The 25,619-nt window shown below is 44.3% G+C and overlaps 1 protein-coding gene across 3 annotated transcripts in view; it reads right to left on the bottom strand.

The window, feature by feature from the left end:
* Window positions 1-25,619, bottom strand: part of EEIG2 (EEIG family member 2) — a 78,264-nt gene that overhangs the window by 39,638 nt on the left and 13,007 nt on the right. The window contains exons 1-2 of one of the 3 annotated variants that reach the window (XM_056523441.1): window positions 19,546-19,680; window positions 17,225-17,772 (exon numbers count right to left, since the gene is read on the bottom strand). In XM_056523441.1, the coding sequence (XP_056379416.1) occupies window positions 17,225-17,421 (197 nt within the window). In that variant the 5' untranslated portion in view covers window positions 17,422-17,772; window positions 19,546-19,680. Of the gene's footprint in view, window positions 1-17,224; window positions 17,773-19,424; window positions 19,681-25,619 lie in introns of those variants that run through there. The other 2 variants (XM_056523440.1, XM_056523442.1) reach the window with 2 other exon arrangements.

Here is a 25,619-nt window from a genome sequence, read left to right as displayed (position 1 = left end):
TTTTCTGAGCTAAGACAAAGTAGTTCCTGAATCACTAGATCACGGTTTCCCAACCAGTGCGCCTTTGGCTGTTGTAAAACTACAACTCCCAGCATGCCCGGACAGCCAACGGCTGGGAGTTGTAGTTTTGCAACAGCTGAGGACGTGCTGGTTGGGAAACAATGTACTTGGATCTAGGTAATTCCAGACAGGTTTCTTTCCAATGGCAAAATTGTGAAACGAAATGTATGACTTTATTTTTGATACTTCCCGCTTCGGTAGTAAATCTTATTTCAGTCACGGTCCAGGGCGTCATTACATGTACGCTCGGGTTACACTCTGGTTACAGATGTGGTTTTGGCACTTTTGGTCGCTCGTGGCAACTAAACAAAAATTGCTCAGCGCACGGCTGATGTAGGACATTGCTTCCTGAGATCCTGACTCATCGCTTCCTCGAGCCAGTCAGATACCAAAGCAGATTTGTTCCTTATTTTATTTTCCACAGATCAATTCAATAGCAAGCGCTGGGCCCGAGCCATTTTAGCTTACTAACCACCCTAAAAATATGCGCAGAGATCCTGGACCCATCTCCACAATATTGCTCCTGGTAACACAGGATGCATTGGTCGTGACAGATTTTCTTTATTTCTTTCCACAAAAAAATTTAAGAAAATCAAGGGGCGCTTTATGTATTATTCTAGTCGGCATAGTAACCGTTGGGGGTTCTTCTGTCGTTAGTGATTTTATAGGTTAGTTAAAGGGGTACTCCAGGGAAGTTAAGAAAAATAATAAAATGCCCCAAAGCCACCACAATACCTGCTCTGTGTCCCCTGTAGTTATTCATGTGCTTTTGTCTGCTCCTTTGGCCCCTGATGTCTCCTAAATATGTTTTCCTTGTTTGCAGCCCAGACTACAACCCCCAGAAGTCAGTGCAGCTCTGTGTAATGGCTGCCAGCTAACTGCTTTCACTATCTGTGTGCATGATTACACCGCAGCTCAGACACTTTACATGTGTTTTCTTTCAGACTTCCTTCCCCCGGCAATAAATCATGCTGTGCTCTGAATAGCAGAAGTCAGTGATTAGATATTCAGCAGAAAAACAGCAGCTATGTGCTCAGTTGTGGCTAAGAATCTTCACTGCTTTTCTCTCACAGCTCACAAGCTCCTCACAAGAGGGGGGGGGGGTACAGCCAGAGCTCTAGACCAAAGAGAAATCAGACAGAAATCCGGTGGTGTTTTCCTGAAGGGTGGGGGCTAGTCTCAGTGAGGGGTTTACACCAAGACAAGGTGGATTTGAGAATTACATTTTTCTCTCATTTCCTGCCTGTAAGTGACAGCTGAAAGAAGGAAACTGCTGTATACAGCTAATGAATGATATTTAGACAAATACATAGGTTGGTGAGAGGGAAAGGATGGGCTATGGGTTTAGTTCCCCGGTGTACCCCTTTAACCTCTATGGAGGATAAGTATCTGATTGGCGGGGGTCTGGCCATTGACCCCTTCAGCAATTAGAAGAACTGAGGTCTACTGTCCACCAAGTGAATGAATGCGGATCGGTGGACAGTAGACCCCAGTTCTTGTGATTGGTGGAGGTGTCAATGGCCGGAACCCCACTAGTCAGATACTTGATCTCAGTGTTCGTGTTTGGTGGAGGTATCAATAGCCAGACCCTCACTAGTCAGATGAAGGTATCAGTGGCCGGAACCCCATAAGTCAGATACTTAGACCTCAGTGTTCGTGATTGGTGGAGGTGTCAAAGGCCAGACCCCTACCAGTCAGATATTTAGACCTCAGTGTTCGTGATTGGTGGAGGTATCAACAGCTGGAACCCCACCAGTCAGATAGATACTTTGACTAGTGAGGGTCTGGCTGTTGATACCTCCACCAATCATGAACACTGAGGTCTAAGTATCTGACTGGTGGGGGTCTGGCCATTGACACCTTCACCAATTAGGAGAACTGAGGTCTACTGTCCACCAAGTGAATAAAGCCCACTTGGTGGACAGTAGACTCCAGTTCTCGTGATTGGTGGATTGTATCAATAGCCAGCCCCCCACAGTCAGATACTTAGACCTCAGTGTTCGTGATTGGTGGGAGGTGTCAAGGTCAGACCCTCACTAGTCAGATGGCAGAACTCTATGGCAGAACATATGCTCGGCCATGCATATATTCACTCTCTTTAGAACTTCCAAACATAGCTGAGCTCAGATCCCCAGTGTTCAAAAGCCCTAAAGAAATTGTGTGCGTGTTAAGTATGAATGCTATCGCACCAATTGGGGGACTCTTGACCTCAGTTCTTGTGATCGGTAGGATAAGACAGTTATACCAATTCTCTGGTAACTTTTCAAGAGTACCCGATATATAAAAAAAAAAACTTTTGACATGTCCTAGAGACGCAAGCTGATCAAGACGATACCATAGACTTACATTGTAAGTTTGTCTGACTTAACACGCTCTTCTCTCAGCTTGTTCTAGCAATTGGTTGTGGTCTAAACACTCAGACCCTGACCAATCAAATTTTTGACATGTCTCTAGAACATGTCAAAAGTTTTTTTTAAAGTGACAGTACCCATTTAATGACAGGATAATGCTTTTAATAGTGAGCTAAAGTCTTAAGCCTGCGCAGGTGCAGTCACAGCTAGACAGAATGGAAGAAGCAGTCATTGTGTATCACATAATGCTGCCCTATATTATGCGCATGTACACCAGCATGTCTATTTTAGCTGCAGCACCCTGAATTCTGGAATTGGAAGCATAGAAAAAATTATTCCACTAACTTCCTGATGAGCTCATAGGGCATAGTACACACGATAAACCACCTTGGGGTGGTCACTAAACGCAAAATTTACCAACCAATAATATAAAGTGCTCTATGTACATTATCTATTAGTATCAAAGTTAAAAAAAACACACAATTAAAAACTATGTTGTGTGCAAACTGCCCCTCATTATCTTATTTGGAAATAGTACTTAGGCTAAATTGGCTCTATCCAACTACACATTAATATTATATGAGGGACATCTCTGCAGGTGATGTTCCTCAAACGAGGACTATTGCATACTGCTTGGTTAAAAACACCTACACAATGCCCCCTCAACATTTCGCCAATGACAATGAGTCTCAAACATGCTGACATGGGGTTATAAAAGCTCCCTTAATGACATCATATAATTGTTTTTCCAATGGGCTCCAAAGAGATTAAAAAAGGGGCCTGTCCTGTCGCCTTTCTACAACTCATTGTCAATTGTTGTAGAATGTAATATATTTAGTACCCACAACCATAGGTAGGTCTTGTTTGTAGTGTAGTCCTCATAGGGCATAGTCACCTTCTTGCTAGGACACCTGTAATGTGCCGAAATCCATAGGCACTTGTGCCCACCGACAGCCGCACATTATGTGAAATAAAGCCGAATTGTCAAGAGGGTTAAAGGGGTACTCCGGTGCTTAGACATCTTATCCCTTAGCCAAAGGATAGGGGATAAGATGCCTGATCGCGGAAGTCCCGCCACTGGGGACCACCGTGATCTTGCACGCGGCACCCCGTTTGTAATCAGTCCCCGGAGCGTGTTCGCTCCGGGTGTGATTACCGGCGACCACAGGGGAGACGGCGTGTGACATCAAGCCTCCGTCCCCGTGTGACGTCACGCTCCGCCCCTCAATGCAAGCCTACGGGAGGGGGCGTGATAGCTGTCACACCCCCTCCCGTAGGCTTGCATTGAGGGGCGGAGCGTGACGTCACACGGGGGCGGAGGCGTGACATCACATGCCGCCGGCAATGTGGTCGGCGGTAATCAGACCCAGAGCGAACACGCTCCGGGGACTGATTAAAAACGGGGTGCCGCGTGCAAGATCACGGGGGTCCCCAGCGGCGGATCCTTTGGATAAGGGATAAGATGTGTGAGCACCGGAGAACCCCTTTAAGAATTCTCAAAACTTCTAAAGATCAATTTCGTCAAGACATCATAGGGATGAATATGAACAGGCGGGGGGGGGGCTCAGCTACATATGGTGACTGGGGTGCAGAACAGTGCGGCTACACAGAATTCAAAATAGCACAGAACACTACTCACTGTATATACAGGTGCACACCCAAATATCACAACAATAATATACAGTCATGGCCGTAAATGTTGGCACCCCTGAAATTTTTCTAGAAAATAAAGTATTTCTCACAGAAAAGGATTGCAGTAACATGTTTTGCTATACACAGGTTTATTCCCTTTGTGTGTATTGGAACTAAACCAAAAAAGGGAGGAAAAAGGGCAAATTGGACATGATGTCACCAAACTCCAAAAATGGTCTGGACAAAATTATTGGCACCCTTTTAAAATTGTGGAAATATAAGATTGTTTCAAGCATGTGATGCTCCTTTAAACTCACCTGGGGCAAGTAACAGGTGTGGGCAATATAAAAATCACACCTGAAAGCAGATAAAAAGGAGAGAAGTTCACTTAGTCTTTGCATTGTGTGTCTGTGTGCGCCACACTAAGCATGGACAACAGAAAGGAGAAGAGAACTGTCTGAGGACTTGAGAACTAAAATTGCGGAAAAATATCAACAATCTCAAGGTTACAAGTCCATCTCCAGAGATCTAGATTTGCCTTTGTCCACAGTGCGCAACATTATCAAGAAGTTTGCAACCCATGGCACTGTAGCTAATCTCCCTGGGCGTGGACGGAAGAGAAAAATGTATGAAAGGTGTCAACGCAGGATAGTCCGGATGGTGGATAAGCAGCCCCAAACAAGTTCCAAAAGATATTCAAGCTGTCCTGCAGGATCAGGGAGCATCAGTGTCAGTGTGAACTATCCGTCAGCATTTAAATGAAATGAAACGCTATGGAGGAGACCCAGTAGGACCCCACTGCTGACACAGAGACATAAAAAAGCAAGACTACATTTTGCCAAAATAGAACTTGAGTAAGCCAAAATCCTTCTGGGAAAAACGTCTTGTGGACAGATGAGACCAAGATAGAGCTTTTTGGTAAAGCACATCATTCTACTGTTTACCGAAAATGGAATGAGGCCTACAAAGAAAAGAACACAGTACCTACAGTGAAATATGGTGGAGGGTCAATGATGCTTTGGGGTTGTTTTGCTGCCTCTGGCACTGGGTGCCTTGAATGTGTACAAGGCATCATGAAATCTGAGGATTACCAATGGATTGTCTGTACCTGTGTGTGACGGTTTTCTCAAAATGACAAAATGACTGCTGTCTCAGATTTTTCCCAGCTTACAATGCAGCCGTGACCTGACTCACTAGTCAGCTGATGACAGGGAGCCTGTCTGCTTCAATGGGTGAAGGGATCGCTTGGTGGGAGAGGGATCAATGAAAACCACAAGTCTTTTGAATGGATGCCGCTAATTTATGTTTCAATGGGTGGGGTGGCTGATGTGTGGGAGGGAGGAAAATGGAATTATGGGATTTGTAGGCAAAAGAAGAAACCTCAAACAGGAAATACCAGTTCACAAAAAAAGCTAGCCACTGTATTATGGTAATCTCACAACATAGCCATTTAGCCCCAAGACAAGCGCAGATCCTTCCTAAGCATATCCATTACTGTCTGCCAGGTACGTACTAAAATCACCTTATGGTGGAGAACCCCTTTAAGTTGAGGGTGACAATAATTTTGTCCAGACCATTTTTTGGAGTTTGGTGACATTATGTCCAATTTGCTTTTTTTCCTCCCTTTTTTGGTTTAGTTCCAATACACACAAAGGGAATAAATATGTGTATAGCAAAACATGTGTTACTGCAATCCTTTTCTGTGAGAAATACTTCATTTTCTAGAAACATTTCAGGGGTGCCAACATTTACGGCCATGACTATAGTAGAAAACATGATAACACTTTATTATACACCAAATGAAGTACAAAACAAAAAAATTTAAATCATTTAAAAACATCACAAATAAATCTTGGAGGGGGCAAGATGTTCACCCTCCAGAGCACATAAGCATGTCGTATACACAAAATACATATACCTCCACAATGACAATAAATGGGTAAACCTGTGCCTGTTGGAAAAAGGATCACTGGTACAAAATTGTAAAACCTGTGGTCATAGAAGATGTACCATGCAGCTAAAAGGCTGCTATTGGGTGGGTTCACACGCTATTTGTTTTTGCGTGTTTTCCGCTGCGTATATTAAAGGGGACGGGCTCTTCTCGGCTGTCCGTAGCAGATTTTCCGCGGCGGAATTTACGCTGCGGAAAATCCGCAGCAGTCCCTATTGACTTCAATGGGGCTTGCGGCGGATTTTCCACAGCGTAAATTCCTCTGTGGAAAATCTGCTGCGGACAGCAGAGAAGAGCCCGCCCCCTTTAATATACGCAGCGGAAAACCCACAAAAACAAATAGCGTGTGAACGCACCCATAAAGCGCAAGCAAACATCAGGTAAGTAAACAGCAATTCCTAAGTCAAGGACCCAATATATCAGCAGTATAAAGCAAGCAATACAAACTGGACACCGTGGAGAATCAAAAGATAAAGTATGTGCTCAGATGACCCCACGCGTTCCGTTGCTCAGGGCAACTTCCTCAGCGGAGCTGTGATTGGTTGCTATGGGAAAACCCGACAGTTTAATTGTCCTTTTTTTGTTTGACAGACTGATAAATCTGTGCCACAGATATACATTATGGGGGGACATACAGGGAGATCAATCTGCAACTAATACAACAGCTGTAGGCACCCTGATTGAAAACCACAGGTCTTTTGAATGGATGCCGCTCATTTATGTTTCAATGGGTGGGGTGGCTGATGTGTGGGAGGGATGAAAATGGAATTATGGGATTGGTAGGCAAAAGAAGAAAACTCAAACAGGAAATACCAGTTCACAAAAAAGCTAGCCACAGTGTTATGGTAATATCACAAAATAGCTGTGTTCACACCTTGCAGTCATCAGTCTTGGGGGGAAAAAGTGTGGGAATTCAGCCAAGATTTCCACTCAAGGGCTGTTTGTGCTAATGGGAATGGTGTTCCTGCTGTGGAAAAAGTGCAGGAACTCAGTTCCCACATGTTCCTCCAGGACTTGAGCCCTGGGGACATTTATCAAAATCTGTCAAGAGGAAAAGTTGCTGAGTTGCCCATAGCAACCAATCAGATTGCTTCTTTCACTTATGAAAAGGCCTTTTAAAAAATGAAAGTAGCGATCGGAATGGTTACTATGGGCAACTCAGCAACTTTTCCTCTGGACAGGTTTTCATTAAAAAAAAAAAATATATATATATATATATATATATAACAGTGGGGATCAAAAGTTTGGGCACCCCAGGTAAAAATTTGTATTAATGTGCATAAAGAAGCCAAGGAAAGATGGAAAAATCTCCAAAAGGCATCAAATTACAGATTAGACCTTCTTATAATTTGTAGATTTTATTCCCATCATTTACAATTTCAAAATAACAGAAAACAAAAAAATGGTGTCTGCCAAAGTTTGGGCACCCTGCAGAATTTATAGCATGCACTGCCCCCTTTGCAAAGCTGAGACCTGCCAGTGTCATAGATTGTTCTCAAGCATCATCTGGGAAGACAAGGTGATGTCAATCTCAAAGGTTTTAAATGCCCAGACTCATCTGACGTTGCCCCAACAATCAGCACCATGGGTTCTTCTAAGCAGTTGTCTAGAAATCTAAAACTGAAAATAGTTGACGCTCACAAAGCTGGAGGAGGCTATAAGAAGATAGCAAAACGTTTTCAGATGTCAATATCCTCTGTTCGGAATGTAATTAAAAAATGGCAGTCATCAGGAACAGTGGAAGTTAAAGCAAGATCTGGAAGACCAAGAAAAATATCAGACAGAACAGCTAGCAGGATTGTGAGAAAAACTATTAAAAACCCATGTTTGACTGCACAATCCCTCCAGAAAGATCTGGCAGACACTGGAGTTGTGGTACACTATTCCACTATAAAGAGATACTTGTACAAATATGGTCTTCATGGAAGAGTCATCAGAAGAAAACCTCTTCTATATCCTCACCACAAAAATCAGCGTTTGAACTTTGCAAATGAACATATAGACAAGCCTGATGCATTTTGGAAACAAGTTCTGTCGACCAATGAGGTTAAAATTGAACTTTTTGGCCAGAATGAGCAAAGGTACGTTTGGAGAAGAAGGGGAACAGAATTTAATGAAGAGAACCTCTGTCCAACTGTTAAGCATGGGGGTGGATCAATCATGCTTTGGGGTTGTATTGCAGCCAGTGGCACAGGGAACATCTCACGAGTAGAAGGAAAAATTGATTCAATAAAATTTCAGCAAATTTTGGATGCTAACTTGATGCCATCTGTGAAAAAGCTGAAGTTAGAGAGGATGGCTTCTACAAATGGATAATGATTCTAAACACACCTCAAAATCCACTGGGGATTACATCAAGAGGCGGAAACTGAAGGTTTTCCCATGGCCTTCACAATCTCCTGACCTCAACATAAGTACAAGATAATAACTCTACAGGGTGCCCAAACTTTTGCAGACACCATTTATTTGTTTTCTGTTATTTTGAAAGTGTAAATGATGGAAATAAAATCTAACTTTTGTTGACATATTATAAGAATGTCTAATCTGTAATTTGATGCCTTTTGGAGATTTTTCCATCTTTCCTTGGCTTCTTTATGCACATTAATACAAATGTTTACCTGTGGTGCCCAAACTTTTGATCCCCACTGTATATATATATATATATATATATACATACACACACACACACACACACACACACAAACCAATGCTACATTTTTAAATCTGTTACTAGGCACAGTGTCCCTAGCACCAGTCCCCCCCCCCCCCCCCCCCCAAAAAAAAAAGTTTCTGCCTTGCAGCTATAATAATCAAAAGTATTCTTGACTGTATTTCCCTGTCACCTTCCACTAGAACAGAGTTCCCCAACCAGTGTGACTTCAGCTGTTGCAAAACTACAACTCCCAGCATGCCCGGACAGCCGAAGGCTGTCCGAGCATGCTGGGAGTTGTAGTTTTGCAACAGCTGGAGTCACACTGGTTGGGGAACACTGCTCTAGAAGGATGACTCCATCAGCATCTGCGTGTCATCAGCTGTGTCGTGAATCACTGCGCCATTAATAGGGCGGATGGAGTCATATAACGGAGGAAACAGACATTTATAACCAGTGTAATCCTGATAATTTTGGTGAAAATCCCTTTTATTTACAAGTGATACTTGTATAAAACGCAAATCAGAGGAACCAGAACCCCGATACAGGTGTTCGCGAGCACCCAATTTTAAAGCATCAGGTTTCTAAAATTCCCTGTTCATTAAGACAGTGTTCACACCTTGCAGTAATGTGTTTTATTTTTATTTTTTTGCAGTGAAACTGCAGCAAAACTTCTGCAGTTATTTTTCCGCAATACCAGAACACTGTGACAGCAACAGCAACATTCCCACATCATGTGAGCGCAGCCTGCACGCCAAATTGGATTTTACCCCCTTGTCCTCCCAAGAGAAAATACAGTAAAAGCAGATTACTAAATGCTGACTTTTAGGCATTCTATGCTCCTAAACTGGAAACTTCTTAAAATGTACTTAAACTTTTATACCACTTGTGACATGTTAGAGAGTGATGGGGGTTGTAGTCCTGGGACATCTACTGAGTGTTAGAACGAATGGACAGAACCACTCAGCCGATTGTTGTGTCCCTTCTGGCACTCCGCTTTCTGAGATAATTAAAGGGGTACTCCACCCCTAGACATCTTATCCCCTATCCAAATGGATAAGGGATAAGATGTCTGATCGCGGGGGTCACGCAGCTGGGGACCCCTGCAATATAGCATGCGGCGCCCACCTGTTTCTGCTCCGGAAGCGCTGGAGGGTCTGGCTCCCGACCACAGGAACGGAAGATCGCGATGTCACGACTCCGCCCCCGTGTGACATCACGCCCCCTCAATGCAAGTCTATGGGAGGGGGCGTGACGGCTGTCACGCCCCCTCCCATAGACTTGCATTGAGGGGGTGGGGCGTGATGTCACACGGGGGCGGAGTCGTGATGTCACGATCTTCCATTCCCGTGGTCGGGAGCCAGACCCTCCAGTGCCCAGCAGCGGGACCCCCGCGATCAGACATCTTAGGGTAGGATAAAAAAAAAAAAAAAAAAAAAAACGAAGGCTTTGTGCACGCAGCGAAAATTTAGTGGTAAATTCCATCCGTGGCAAGTGCTGACTCATCAGTTGGCGACAGGTCGGCTCGGAAATGCACAATCTCAATTTCCAAGCGAATTCCGCAGATAGAATTGGCCCGCTTTGTGCCGTGGTGGACAGTAATGGACCCTCTGGCTTCTGCTGGATGTGTCGGCGGATCCCCCGGCTAGACTGTCCCAGTAGTTTTTCTAAATGTGCTGCTGTTCTTTACAGGAGGGGGTCGGGTTGGGGTTACTGGGATGTGTGTTTGTGTGTGTGGAGTGTCTGTCTGTCTGTGTTGGGTTTCCTCCGGTTGGGTCTCAGATGCGCCTTTCTGTTTAACTGGCGCAATTTTCTGCATACTTTAAATTTCTGTTACTGTGCTGAAGCCGGTCTTTGGGACCTACGGAGCTATATGTTCTATCTTGTTCCACCGTGGGTGGTGTTTGTTAAAGGGGTACTCCGGCGCTAAGACATCTTATCCCCTATCCAAAGGATAGGGGATAAGATGCCTGATCACGGTGGTCCCGGCGCTGGGAACCCCCATTATCTTGCACGCAGCACCCAGTTAGAATCAGTCCCCGGAGCCTGTTTGCTCCTGGTCTGATTACTGACGATCACGGGGGCCGGAGCATTATGACGTCACAGCCCCGCCCCCGTGTGACATCACACTCCGCCCCCTCAATGCAAGCCTATAGGAGGGGGCGTGACAGCATCCACTACTCTCTCAGTAAAGTAATACTTCCTGATATTACTGTAAAAACCTTTCCCCTCTAATTTAAAACTATGTCCTCTTGTGGTATTTTTTCTTCTTTTAAATCTCCTCTCCTCCTTTACCGTGTAGATTCCCTTTATGTATATAAAAGTCTCTATCATATCCCCTCTCTCTCTTCTTTCTTGTGCTGCGTGCAAGATCACGGGGGTCCCCAGCGGCGGGGATTTTGGAGAGGGGATTAGATGTCTTAGCGCCGGAGTACCCCTTTAATTAAACTGCAAAACTTAAATAAATACTTAAAAAAAAAAAAAAGTATTAGGGGTAAGGGTTGGATTAGGGGTTAGAATTAGGGATAGGGATTAGGGGGTGAGAGGGAGCCAGCTGTAAAGCAGAAAAGTGTATCCCTGTGCGGAGGGTCACATTCTGCAACAGGGACACAGTTTTCATTACACCAAACAGAAGATCACGGGGGATCCCAGCGGTCAGACACTGTGGATAGGACAGAAGATGTTCTGTACCTGAGTTCCCCTTTAAAGGGCCAAGATGCATTCACCCCAGTGCAAAAAAAAAAGTGCAAACGTGTCAAAAAAAAAAAAAAAGTGCACAAGGATGCCATCTACAGCAAGCCATTCATTGAAAGGAGAAAGGCCCCCACCCTTCCCAAACTTATCCCATCAGGCGAGAAGACACGGCCCAGGATCTAAGTGCCCCTTCACCAAAGCTCGAGGAGGACCAACAAATGCTCTCTGCTACCACCTTGGCGCCAAGTTCAGCAAGAAAGCCGACACGTGGCATCCCTGCCGAAGCGGGACCCGAGTTGCAGAGGGTAGAGGAACCTAATGGTCGCCAACACATAGAAACATAGAATGTGTCAGCAGATAAGAACCATTTGGCCCCTCTAGTCTACCCAATAATCTGAATCCTATCAATAGTCCCTAGTAGGGATCGACCAATTATTTACAATTTTGGACATTATCGGTATCGGCAATTACCTTGCCGATATGCAGACAATGCCCTGTCCCCCCGGCCAGACACAACCGTCGCTGCCGCCGCTGCCCCATTGCCTCCCTGATCCCCGGTTTTATAATTACCTGTTCCCGGGGTCCCTGCTACTTCTGGCTCCTGCAACGTCCTGCGCAGTGCGCAGCACAATGACGAGTGACTTCCTCAGCGCGACGTCACCGTCAGTGTGCACAGTGACAGCTCAGGACACTGCCGGAGCCAGAAGTAGCGTGGACCACGGGCCCCGGTAATTATAAAAATGGGGATAGGGGAGGCAATGGGGCAGCGGCAGTGGTGGTTGGACTAGGGAGGACCCCAGGAGAGAGGACAGGCAGGGGGAGAGAAGCGGGCGGTCTCTGGCCCCGCAAAAGTCGCTGCAGTTCAATCATTTAAATCATTGATCTGCAGCGGCTTCTGCGGGGCCGGGGGTGGGGCGGGGAGGTTGGGTGGAAATAGCCGATAACTTATACCGGAATATCGGTATAAGTTATCGGCTATCGGCCTGAAAGGTCACAGATTATCGGTATCGGCCCTAAAAAATCGTTATTGGTCGATTCCTAGTTCCTAGCCCTATCTTATATGAAGGAAATCCTAATGTCTATCTTATATGAAGAATAGCCTTATACCTATCCCTATCTTATATGAAGAATAGCCTTATGCCTATCCCTATCTTATATGAAGGATAGCCTTATACCTATCCCTATCTTATATGAAGGATAGCCTTATACCTATCCCTATCTTATATGAAGGATAGCATTATGCCTATCTTATATGAAGGATAGCCTTATACCTATCTCAATCTTATATGAAGGATATCCTTATGCCTATCCCTATCTTATATGAAGGATAGCCTTATGCCTATCTCTATCTTATATGAAGGATAGCCTTATACCTATCCCTATCTTATATGAAGGATAGCCTTATACCTATCTCTATCTTATATGAAGGATAGCCTTATACCTATCCCTATCTTATATGAAGGATAGCCTTATACCTATCCCTATCTTATATGAAGGATAGCATTATGTATATCACTATCTTATATGAAGGATAGCCTTATACCTATCCCTATCTTATATGAAGGATAACCTATACCTATCTCTATCTTATATGAAGGATAGTCTTATGCCTATCTCTATCTTATATGAAGGATAGCCTTATACCTATCCCTATCTTATATGAAGGATAGCATTATGTATATCACTATCTTATATGAAGGATAGCCTTATACCTATCCCTATCTTATATGAAGGATAACCTATACCTATCTCTATCTTATATGAAGGACAGCCTTATACCTATCTCTATCTTATATGAAGGATAGCCTTATACCTATCCCTATCTTATATGAAGGATAGCCTTATACCTATCCCTATCTTATATGAAGGATAGCATTATGTATATCACTATCTTATATGAAGGATAGCCTTATACCTATCCCTATCTTATATGAAGGATAACCTATACCTATCTCTATCTTATATGAAGGATAGTCTTATGCCTATCCCTATCTTATATGAAGGATAGCATTATGCCTATCCCTATCTTATATGAAGGATAGCCTTATGCCTATCCCTATCTTATATGAAGGATAGCCTTATGCCTATCCCTATCTTATATGAAGGATATCCTTATACCTATCCCTATCTTATATGAAGGATAGCCTTATGCCTATCCCTATCTTATATGAAGGATAGCCTTATGCCTATCCCTATCTTATATGAAGGATATCCTTATACCTATCACTATCTTATATGAAGGATAGCCTTATACCTATCCCTATCTTATATGAAGGATAGCCTTATGCTTATCCCTATCTTATATGGAGGATAGCCTTATGCTTATCCCTATCTTATATGATGGATAGCCTTATACATATCTCTATCTTATCTGAAGGATAGCCTTATACCTATCCCATGCATGTTTATACTCCTTCACTGTATTTGCAGCGACCACTTCTGCAGGAAGGCTATTCCATGCATCCACTACTCTCTCAGTAAAGTAATACTTCCTGATATTACTGCAGAAACCTTTGCCCCTATAATATAAAACTATGTCCTCTTGTGGTAGTTTTTCTTCTTTTAAGGGTACGTTCCCACACGGCGTATTTTGCTGCGTATTTGCTGCGTATTTGGTGCTGCGTATTTTCCTACCCATTGACTTCAACAGAGAAAATAAAATACGCAGCAGCAAATACCGTGTGGGAATGTAACCTCAATCTCCTCTCCTCCTTTACCGTGTTGATTCCCTTTATGTATATAAAAGTCTCTATCATATCCCCTCTGTCTCTTCTTTCTTCTATACATAATAAGGTCCTTTAACCTTTCCTGGTAAGTTTTATCCTGCAATCCATTTACTAGTTTAGTATCTTCTCTGAACCCTCTCTAGAGTATCTATATCCTTCTGGAGATACGGCCTCCAGATTAGAAACATAGAATAAACACTTCCCTAGACTTCCAGGAGGGACACCCAGAAGGGCACCGCATCCTAAAAAAATCCTTGTGACAAACGACACACAAAGTGAACACAGTGAAAAAAGTAAATAAATAAATCAGATGTGCGCTGTAAAAATCTGTCCAGATCTATAAAAATGTATCACGACGACGAGCAGCTGAAAGGCCGGAGAGGTAGAGGTGAGTGAATGGATTTATCAATAGAATGATGTTGGTTCTTAAAAACAGGCACTTCTGACCGTATGGGACCCTTGGACAGTAGCACTTTACATGTAAACTGTCTGCACACCTTAAAGGGGTACTCCGCCCTTAGACATCTTATCCCCTATCCAAAGGATAGGGGATAAGATGTCAGATCGCTGTGGTCCCGCTGCTGGGGAGCCCCGGGATCGCTGCTGCGGCACTGCGCTATCATTACTGCACAGAGCGAGTTCGCTCTGCACGTAATGGACGGGAGCATCGTTATGTCGCGGCTCCGCCCCTCGTGATGCCACGGCCCGCCCCCCTCAATACAAGTCTATGGGAGGGGGCGTGGCAGTCATCACGCCCCCTGCCATAGACTTGCATTAAGGGGACGGGCCGTGATGTCATGAGGGGTGGAGCCTTGACGTAACGATGCTCCGTCCCCTGTATCGCCCGTCATTACGCACAGAGCGAACTTGCTCTGTGCAGCAATGATAGCGCAGTGCCGCAGCGGCGATCCCGGGGCTCCCCAGCAGCGGGACCACAGCGATCTGACATCTTATCCCCTATCCTTTGGATAGGGGATAAGATGTCTAGGGGCGGAGTACCCCTTTAAGAACCAAAAAGTGGTGGGCGGGTGGACACTGGTTATCTGCAGCCACCATGACCTGGAAGAGTCACTTGGCAGCAGATACGGTAGTTTCTTTGGGTGCCAGCTTGCAAGATGTAGTGCTAGGCCCAGGAACAGCCTGACACTGACGGACATGAGACCTTTGTGGTCAACTGGCTCCAGAAAGTTAAACAGATTTGTAAATGACTTCTAGTAAAAAAAATCTTTACCCTTCCAGTACTGTTTAGCAGCTGTACGCTACAGAGGAAATTCTATTATTTTTGAATTTCTTTTTTGTCTTGTCCACAGTGCTCTCTGCCGACACCTCTGTCCATGTCAGGAACTGTCCAGAGCAGCATAGGTTTGCAATGGGGATTTTCTCCTGCTCTGGACAGTTCCTGATACGGGCATCAGGTGTCAGCAGAGAGCACTGTGGACAAGACAAAAAAAGAAGTACTGGAAGGGTAAAGATTTAGGCAGCATGCAATGATCGCAATAGAGTACCTTCCCCTCAGGTAAAATTATGAAGTGGAACAACAGGTAGCGAGGAAAGGTAATATAGGATTAGAAAAACAGAGCTTTACAAAAACAGCACCACCCCTAACCTCAGGTTGTGTGTGGTATTACAACTTGGCTCCATTCACTTCATTGGAACAGAGCTGCAACAAACTGAGGATAGAGGTCACACTTATTTTTTTTTTAAAGAAATCAGCTCTGTTTTCTACTCCTTGTCTGCAATAATATAGAAATTATTATAGGATTACCTGATAAATAACTCATACACACAATAGAGCAGTGTTTCCCAACCAGTGTGCCTCCAGCTGTTGCAAAACAACAACTCCCAGTATGCTGGGAGTTGTAGTTTTGCAGCAGCCGGAGGCACAAAGGTTGGGAAACACTGACATAAATACAGACCATGCAGCTACTATGGGGCCCCCTGGAGAATGGGGGGCCCCATTCCTTTTGCAATTTCAAAGGAAACTCGGCAGAATTGTATAGTCATAAAATAAAGTTATATGTTTCCTGACTTAAAGGGGTACTCCGGTGGAAAACTTTTACTTTAAAGGAGTACTCTGGTGCAGAGTACTTCCGCTCCGTCCTGCCCGGGCTGCAAAAAAAATGAAAATGAACCATCACTCGCCTTCCTGGGTTCCCGCGTAGCGCCACTACAGCTGATCAGTCCTCCGGTCCATCCTCTTCATACTTCCTTGTGTAACGAAGCGTCACATGGCGCTCAGCCTATCGCCGGCCGAGGCAGAACATCGCGGCTGCCGGCGATAGGCTGGGCGCCATGTGACGCTTCGCTACACCCGTAAGTATGAAGAGGATGGACCGGAGGACCGATCAGCTGTAGTGGCGCTCCGCGGGAACCCAGGGAGGTGAGTGATGGTTCATTTTCATTTTTTTTGAAGCCCGGACAGGACGGAGCGGGAATACTCTGCACCTGACTACTCCTTTAAATGAACTGATGCCAGGAAGTTTAAACTGATTTGTAAATTACTTCAATCTCAATCCTTTTAGTACTTATCAGCTGCTGTATGCTCCACAGGAAGTTCTTTTCTTTTTGAATTTCCTTTCTCTCTGAGCACAGTGCTCTCTGGTGACACCTCTGTCCATTTTAGGAACTGTCCAGAGCAGGAGCAAATCCCCATAGCAAACATATGCTGCTCCGGACAGTTCCTGACATGGACAGAGGTGTCAGCAGAGAGCACTGTGGTCAGACAGAAAGGAAATTCAAAAAGAATAGGACTTTGTATGGAGCATACAGAAGCTGATAAGTACTGGAAGGATTTATATTTTTTAAAGTAATTTACAAAATTCTGTCATGAGTTGATAAAAATAAATAAATAAATAAATGTTTTCCAGTGGAGTACCCCTTTAAGAGTCATGGAAAGCAAGAAAGCAAGGAATAAACTCCAGACCTTCCCATCATGGGGGCAAAATCAGACTCCAGGAGGAGGAACACTTTAATCTTTGCTATAGACCCCCCCCCCCCCCTTTTATTCTATGTACGCCACGGATATATTGCTAGAATAAAGAAATCCCATAAAAAAAACAGAAGATCATGGACCCTATAAAAAGACACCAGAACGTCTTCCGCCACACACTGCACCTGGAGCCTTATTTATTTCTCCCCCCTATAGATATTAGTCTCTTACCTGGTGGACTCCACGCTGAAGCTTCCGCCGTCCAGCAGACGGATCTTACAGAACAATATCCCATTAACAAACGGAACCGATGAAAGTTCGTCCAACTCAAAGTCCACCCGGAACTTAAATTTCTTTTTTTTCATCATCATGAAAGCCATAAACCGGGGAGCCGATCTGAGCGCCGGATACAGTACAGGGGAGTCCATACAAAGGGTTAAGGGTTCTCCCTTTTTTTGGGGGGTGGATTTTAGTCCAGCAACGATCAGTATATCCCCAGGGTTTTCTGTGCAAAATTCAATCCAAAAAAAGCAAATAAAAAAAATCCAATTATTTCCCAGGAAAAATAAAAATCTGTGTGATTCTCCCAGTTCAGCGCTGCCCTCCTGTCTCCATCCCGCACAGGGAGGCAATGACGGCCGCTGGCTCTGTCCGCTTTCCTTTATCCGCCCTTGTCTCGCCCGGAGATCCAGGAGCTGATGTCATTGTGGTTGTCTCTATAGTTTTTCAGATGCATTTAAAGGCATAATCCCTCCTGTGTCTCAAGATGGTATCTAGCCCTGTGCAAGGTGAAAATGGAACAACAATGTAACTACTGCAACAATGTAACTATTCTAATGCAACAATGTAACAACTGCAACAATGTAACTATTTGTAATGCAACAATGTAACAACGGCAACAATGTAACTATTGTAATGCAACAATGTAACAACGGCAGCAATGTAACTATTGTAATGCAACAATGTAACAACGGCAACAATGTAACTATTTGTAATGCAACAATGTAACTATTTGTAATGCAACAATGTAAACACTGGAATATAATAATGTAACAACTGCAACAATGTAATCACTGCAATGCAACAATGAAAAAAAACTGAAAAGCAATAATGTAAATACTGCAACAATGTAATAACTGGAATAATTGCAACAATGTAACATCCTCGTATGGCCTCTCCATATCAGCACTACTCCAGCGGTTGCAAAACTACAACTCCCATCATATCCTGACAGCCGGAGGATCTTAAAACAATTGCAAAACTACAACTCTCATTGTGCCTCTGACTGTTGGGATAGGACGGGAGTTGTAGTTTTGCAACTAAGGAGAGCCAAAGGTTGGGGACACTGCTCTCCTCCTTCCCAAATATGTTTCCTAAATCCTAGTCTGATCAGTGATTCCCCCCCTGGCCTTGGCTCCTCAGTTCTGCAGCCTCTTTAGGTGATGGTGCATTAAGCCCTATCTGTCTGTATTATAGGATGTGTCACCACATGCCCCAGTGTACCCCCCCCCAATGCATGCATATACAGTGTACCCCAATGCATGCCCCTGGTGTACCCCCAATTCATGCCCCAGTGTACCCCCCCCCCAATGCATGCATATACAGTGTACCCCAATGCATGCCCCTGGTGTACCCCCAATTCATGCCCCAGTGTACCTTCAATGCATGCATATACAATGCACCCTAATACATGCCTAATGTACCCCAATGCATGCCCCTGGTGTACCAAAATACATGCCCAGTGTATCCCCAATGCATGCCCCCCAGTGTACCCCCTAATGCATGCCCCCGTGTACCCCCAATGCATGCCCCCAGTGTACCCCCCAATGCATGCCCCCCCCGTGTACCCCCCCAATGCATGCCCCCCACCAGTGGACTCCCAATGCATGCCCCAGTGGACCCCAATGCATGTCCCCAGTGTACCCCCCCAATGCATGCCCCCCCAGTGGACCCCCAATGCATGCCCCCCAGTGGACCCCCCCAATGCATGCCCCCAGTGGACCCCCCCAATGCATGCCCCCAGTGGACCCCCAACGCATGCCCCAGTGTACCCCCAATGCACACCCCAATGTATGTCCAGTGTACCCCCAATGCATGCCCCAGTGTTCCCCCAATGCATGTCCCAGTGTACTCCAAATGCATACCCCCCATGTACCCCAATGCATGCCCCAGTGTAACCCCAATGCATGCCCCAGTGTACCCCCAATGCACGCCCCAGTATCCCACCAATGTATGTCCAGTGTACCCCCAATGCATGTCCCAGTGTACCCCAAATGCATGCCCCCCATGTACCCCCAATGCATGCCCCAGTGTAACCCCAATGCATGCCCCAGTGTACCCCCAATGACAGCCCCAGTGTCCCACCAATGCATGCCCCAGTGTACCCCCATTACAGACATATACAGTGCTGATCTGACTGCTTCTTTCATACATCACGTATTTTTTTCAGCCCAGATCCTTGTAGACATCACAGCGGAGCTGCCCGACCTCTGCCGTCTATTCCGCCGCTTCTCCACCCTTATAACCCCGGTAATGTATTTTCCGTTCCTTACACCCAGTCAGTGCACAAGTCGTTTTCCTCCGTGTCCCGCCCGGATCGCCCTCTTCTCTTTCTGTTCTCTCTCGGCTTCCGTAGCTGTCTGTGTGTCATGCAGAAGGCGTTATCTCCAGCGACCTCCGATGGATGGATGTGGCGTAGCACGCTGTCAGTGTTTTTTTTTTCTTTTACAGTGACATCTAGCGGCGTAGGCGGGTAATGCATATTAACAACCAAGCAAGAGAAGTCATAGGCAGAACTGACAGTGGACGCATAGCGACATCCAGTGGAGAGAAATGGATGTGCACTGGAAATTTTGGGGCTCAAGATGTGTCAGTATTTTTTTTTTATACAAGGCGCTTTTATTTATTTATGTATTTAAACCATGCCTACATTTTTGATGCACTGAAGATCTTATATATCTATATTTGTCTCTATATCTATCTTTTCTCCATTCCTTATGAATCCACTCCTGACTTTGGCTTAAAAAAATGATATAAATAAATAGTTTCATGAAAATGTTACATCATTTTTTTCCCTTCCCATTGGTCTACATTGAATTCAAAGGGGAAAAGCCTGACAGTTTTCATGTGTTTTTTTTTTTTATTCCTACCACCATAAAAAAAAATTATAATTACATAGAGAAAATGGGGCATGGAACATCTTAGCTATGAGGAGCGATTAAAGGAGTTACAATTGTTTAGTCTTGAGAAGAGACGTTTAAGGGGGCATATGATAAACGTATATAAGTATATTAATGGCCCATACAAAAAATATGGAAAAAAAACTGTTCCAGGTTAAACCCCACCAAAGGACGAGGGGGCACTCCCTCCGTCTGGAGAAGAAAAGGTTTAGTCTAAAGGGGTGACACGCCTTCTTTACCGTGAGGACTGTGAATTTATGGAACGGTCTACCTCAGGAACTGGTCACAGCAGGAACAATTAACAGCTTTAAAACAGGGTTAGATACATTCCTGGAACAAAATAACATTAATGCTTATGAAGGAATATAAAACTTCCCCTTATCCCCTTACACCCTTCACTTCAATCCCCTGGTTGGACTTGATGGACGTATGTCTTTTTTCAACCATACTAACTATGTAACTATAAAAAGTGTTTTTGATTTCTTTTTTTTTTTGTCATTTTTACAAATTTATTTTCGTCCATAAACGTTTTTGATTATTACGGATGAAAATGCATGTGTAAAACATGTCGGTAAATTTTATCATGAGTGAACTTAGCCTAAAACAAAAAGTGTGCATAAAAATGCTCAAAAATAAATTAATAAATAAAAAGGTGGAGAATTTTTTTAAATGAATAGGCTTATAAAAGATGCATATTTTGAGAGCCTTACAATACACTGTGTGAACATAGCCTAAAGCAGCAATGGCGAACCTATGGCACGCTAGGGCGATTCTGCTGGCATACGCCAGCAGAATCGCCCTAGCGTGCCATAGGTTCGCCATTGCTGCTTTAGGCTATGTTCACACAGTGTATTGTAAGGCTCTCCGAACGGAACGCTGCTGCCGCTAGCGTTGTCTGCAGCCCTGTTCTCTGGAAAATGGAGGTCCGCTACCCTGTCCATAATGAGGAGCGTGTGACATACACATCACTCTACCTCCTCCACTGCGCCGGCTATCCGTGCTTGAGTGCAGCCTTTGGCTGTCCGGGCATGCTGGGAGCTGTAGTTTTGCAACAGCTGGAGGCGCGCTGGTTGGGAAACACTATCCTGTTGACTTCCAGCAACATTTAGCAACAGACCAGTATAATAATAATTTTTGCATAGATTCCTGTTGTTCCTGTTCAGATTAGAGATGAGCGAACTTACAGTAAATTCGATTCGTCACAAACTTCTCGGCTCGGCAGTTGATGAATTTTCCTGCGTAAATTAGTTCAGCCTTCAGGTGCTCCCGTGGGCTGGAAAAGGTGGATACATTCCTAGGAAAGAGTCTCCTAGGAATGTATCCACCTTTTCCAGCCCACCGGAGCACCTGAAAGCCGAACTAATTTATGCAGGAAAAGTCATCAACTGCCGAGCCGAGAAGTTCGTGATGAATCGAATTTACTGTAAGTTCGCTCATCTCTACTTCAGATCAATATAGCCGCATTTATTTAGGCCTTTTTGTAAAAAAAAAATAAATAAAATAAAATACTCGCAAAAATGCCATTCTCTCTGCATGGCCTTTCATGGGCCAAAAACACTGAAACCAGATATTAGTTGTGAGTCAATAGGGAAATATGAAACACTGTACCACATTGTGGGGTTTTTTTTTTTGGGTGGGAATTACGTGTGCGTTTTTACATATTTTTTTACCCTTTTAGGGCCCATTCACACGTGCGTATTTTCTGCTGCAGATCTGCTGCAGATTTGCCTCAGAAGATTTTGCTGCCTTTGCTGATTTCAATAGGCAGCGAAATCTGCAGCAGATCTGCAGCAAACATGCGCACGTGTGAACACGTTCACACTAGAGATGAGCGAACTTACAGTAAATTCGATTCATCACGAACTTCTCGGCTCAGCAGTTGATTACTTATCCTGCATAAATTAGTTCAGCTTCCCGGTGCTGCGGTGGGCTGGAAAAGGTGGATACAGTCCTAAGAGACTCTTTCCTAGGAATGTATCCACCTTTTCCAGCCCACCGGAGCACCGGAAAGCTGAACTTATTTATGCAGGAAAAGTCAGCAACCGCCGAGCTGAGAAGTTCGTGACGAATCGAATTTACTGTAAGTTCGCTCATCTCTAGTTCACACGGGCGGATCCACAGCGTATTTTATGCTGCGGATCTGCCAACGATGGACCCCTATAGTGTGCCTCAGATGTGCCTGCTCGGAGCGGCAATCCTCCGCTACGAGGAGACACACGGCAATGTGCAAGTGAACACACCCTTAGGACTTCGGCTGTCCGGGCATGCTGGGAGTTGTAGTTTTGCAACAGCTGGAGGCACCCTGGTTGGGCACACTGATCTATGAGACCGCCGGACATTTTTGAACAGAGCTCAGGATAGGGAAAAACAAGTGGATATCGGGAAAAAAAGGGGGCAATCCTGGATTAGAAGACCAAAACAAAAAACGGCGCCCCTCATTTCCTCAGGTTGTGTGTGGTATTGCAGCTCAGTCTCATCTATGTGAAAGGAGCCAAGTTGTAATACCACACTGATCCTGAGGACTGGTGTGGCGCTCTGTTTTTCCATTCCTGGATAACCCCTTTAAGGTCAAACACATATACAAGGTAGAATGGGGTTTACATGCGAGACTGGTGATGGTGGTGGTGGGGGGGGGGTATTTATTACTTGTGTAAAAATGTGCGCAATATTTCATTTTAATTTACGCCATTATTGTAATGCGTAGGCAATTGTCATAATTGCGTTCGCAATTTCCTAAATTAGACACAGAAGTGTCTAATTTAGGAAATTGCGCTCGCAATTATAATTATTGCCTGTATTTTTTAAAGGGGGGCGACAGAGGAAAAGACACGAGGATGAATGCCCCTCATCTTACGCCACTTAGGTGGTGCACCTGCGCAAAATTATTTTTACGCAGAGGATAAATACACAAAAATCTATCTGGGCATGCTAAGCCACACCCACTGCAGGTGCAAAAAAATAAAAAATAAAAAATTAGGTAAACCAGCGCAAACTGCTAAACTTAAATTAATTTGAAAAGGGTAGGTTCATACTAGGTTAGTGCTCCCGTTTCTATTCTTAAAGGGGTACTCCGGTGGAAAACTTTTTTTTTTTTTTTTAAAGCAACTGGTGCCAGAAAGTTAAGCAGATTTATAAATTACTTTAATTAAAAAAATCTTAATCCTTCCAGTACTTATTGGCTGCTGAATACTACAGAGGAAATTCTTTAGCTCAGGGAGCATGCGCGGCAACTTGCACATCGCAGCAGTGTGTCTGCTCGTAGCTGCGTATTGCCGCTCCGAGCAGGCACATCTAAGGGCACCCTGTAGGGGTCCTTCAGTAACGGATCTGCAGCGTAAAATACGCTGTGGATCCGCTCGTCTGAACGTACCCTTACGCAGTATGAATCTACCCTCAGGCCATTACTTTCCAAACAACGCACATGTGCACGGAGCAGCCGGCGAGACTGCACGGCTCCTCGCTACTGCGGGTTGCACAGGAGGACAACGTAGATGCCGAAACCGGTGGACTTATACAGGAGAAGGTGTACAACACCTATGGTATCCCAAGACTTGGGAACGCCCGTATTTTGCATTCCACAGGTCACATGCCATAATAAGACGGGCCCTGTATCCCCGTTTTTTATGGCTTTTGAGTCTGACTTTTATATATTTCTTTTATAAGCTATCCTGTAACACTACTAGGACCCATTTATTCCCTGAGGAGGTCATTGATGCTGACCGAAACGCGTCGGATTGTATGGGTTAATTATATGTTTGTAAAGCATACTGTCCAGACGGATATGTTTGCATAAAATATTGTCTAGACTGACATTTTTGTGACATATTCATTTAACAGTTTGTTACTAGAGATGAGCGAATTTACAGTAAATTCGATTCGTCACGAACTTCTCGGCTCAGCAGTTGATGACTTATCCTGCATAAATGAGTTCAGCTTTCAGGTGCTCCGGAGGGCTGGAAAAGGTGGATACATTCCTAGGAAAGAGTCTCCTAGGACTGTAGCCACCTTTTCCAGCCCACGGGAGCACCTGAAAGCTGAACTCATTTATGCAGGATAAATCATCAACTGCCGAGCCGAGAAGTGCGTGACAAATCGAATTTACTGTAAATTCGCTCATCTCTATTTGTGACGTATTGGTTAATTGTCCTTATTCAGGATAGACGCGACTAATCACCTGACTATACATGCACTTATTTGTTTATTATTTTTAATACTAGAAATAAAAGTAACATTTTATTCACTCCCCTCACTATCTTTCTACAACCAGCGCACATCCAAGTGTTGCAAAACTACAACGCCCAGCATGCCCAGACAGCCTTTGCCTGTCCGGGTAATGCAGGGAGTTGTAATTTTGCAACAGCTGGAGGCACGCTGGTTGGGAAACACTGAACAAATCATATCGCCCTCCAAGCCAATCAAAATGCAGCAGAATAAATTGCCCAAAAACAGCAATAAATGCCTTGTCTTTACATAAATCATCTATAGGGACTTTTTTTATTTTTTATTTACGATAGTTGTTGACATCAGTCGCTGCGTACGGAGACTTAGAAAATTATGTCTTGCTATTACCCAATGAACCTCCAGCTGTTGCAAAACTACAACTCCCAGCATGCCCAGACAGCTTTTGAAATAGCTAGAAATCAATAGGGTCTGCTGCGTTCACACTGAGTAATTTAAAAAGAATTTACTTGAGTAATTCCTCTTGAATTCTCCGCTTAGAAATAATTAACATCTGCTTTGCCATTGACTTCAATGTAATTTACTCTGCACTGTTCACACTGTGTAAATTCTGCCTCGGGGAATACCGTTCCGCTAGAAGAAAGAACACGTTCATTCATCTTGCGGAACACGCAAGCAGAAGTCCATTGAAGTGAATGGTAAAAAAAAATTTCACTTGAAATCGTTTCCGCATGGAATTTGTGCCAAATTCTTTCAGAATTTGCGTGGAATTTGCGTGAAAATTCTGCACAAAAAAAGAAATAAATAAATAAAAAGGGAAATTCCAATTGGTGGCTGTAGTCCAGAAAAAAAAAAAGTTTACTCCTATATTCCGCGTGGAATCTCGCACAATTTTTGCGAAAATATCGTGCAAAAAAAACGTAAATTCTGCGGCAGAATTTTTACACGATGATTCCTCTCCTATTCCTCAGTGTGAATGCAACAGTATACATGTTTTCCACAGTATGAACCTACCCTCAGGCCATTGCTGTCCAACCAGCGCACATCCAGCTGTTTCAAAACTACAACCCCCAGCATGCCCAGAAAGCCTTTGCCCGTCCGGGCAATGCAGGGAGTCGTAGTTTTGCAACATCTGGAGGTCCTCAGGTTGAAAACCACTGCCCTATAGTATACCAGTCCTCAGGATCAGTGTGGTATTACAACTTGGCTCCTTTCACATAAATGAGACTGAGCTGCAATACCACACACAACCTGAGGACATGAGGGGC

The sequence above is a fragment of the Hyla sarda genome, chromosome 6 (genome assembly GCF_029499605.1).
Source record: "Hyla sarda isolate aHylSar1 chromosome 6, aHylSar1.hap1, whole genome shotgun sequence".
Classification (NCBI taxonomy): domain Eukaryota; kingdom Metazoa; phylum Chordata; class Amphibia; order Anura; family Hylidae; genus Hyla; species Hyla sarda.
Note: the sequence above shows the minus strand (reverse complement) of the source record. Positions and strands in the feature narration are given on the sequence as shown.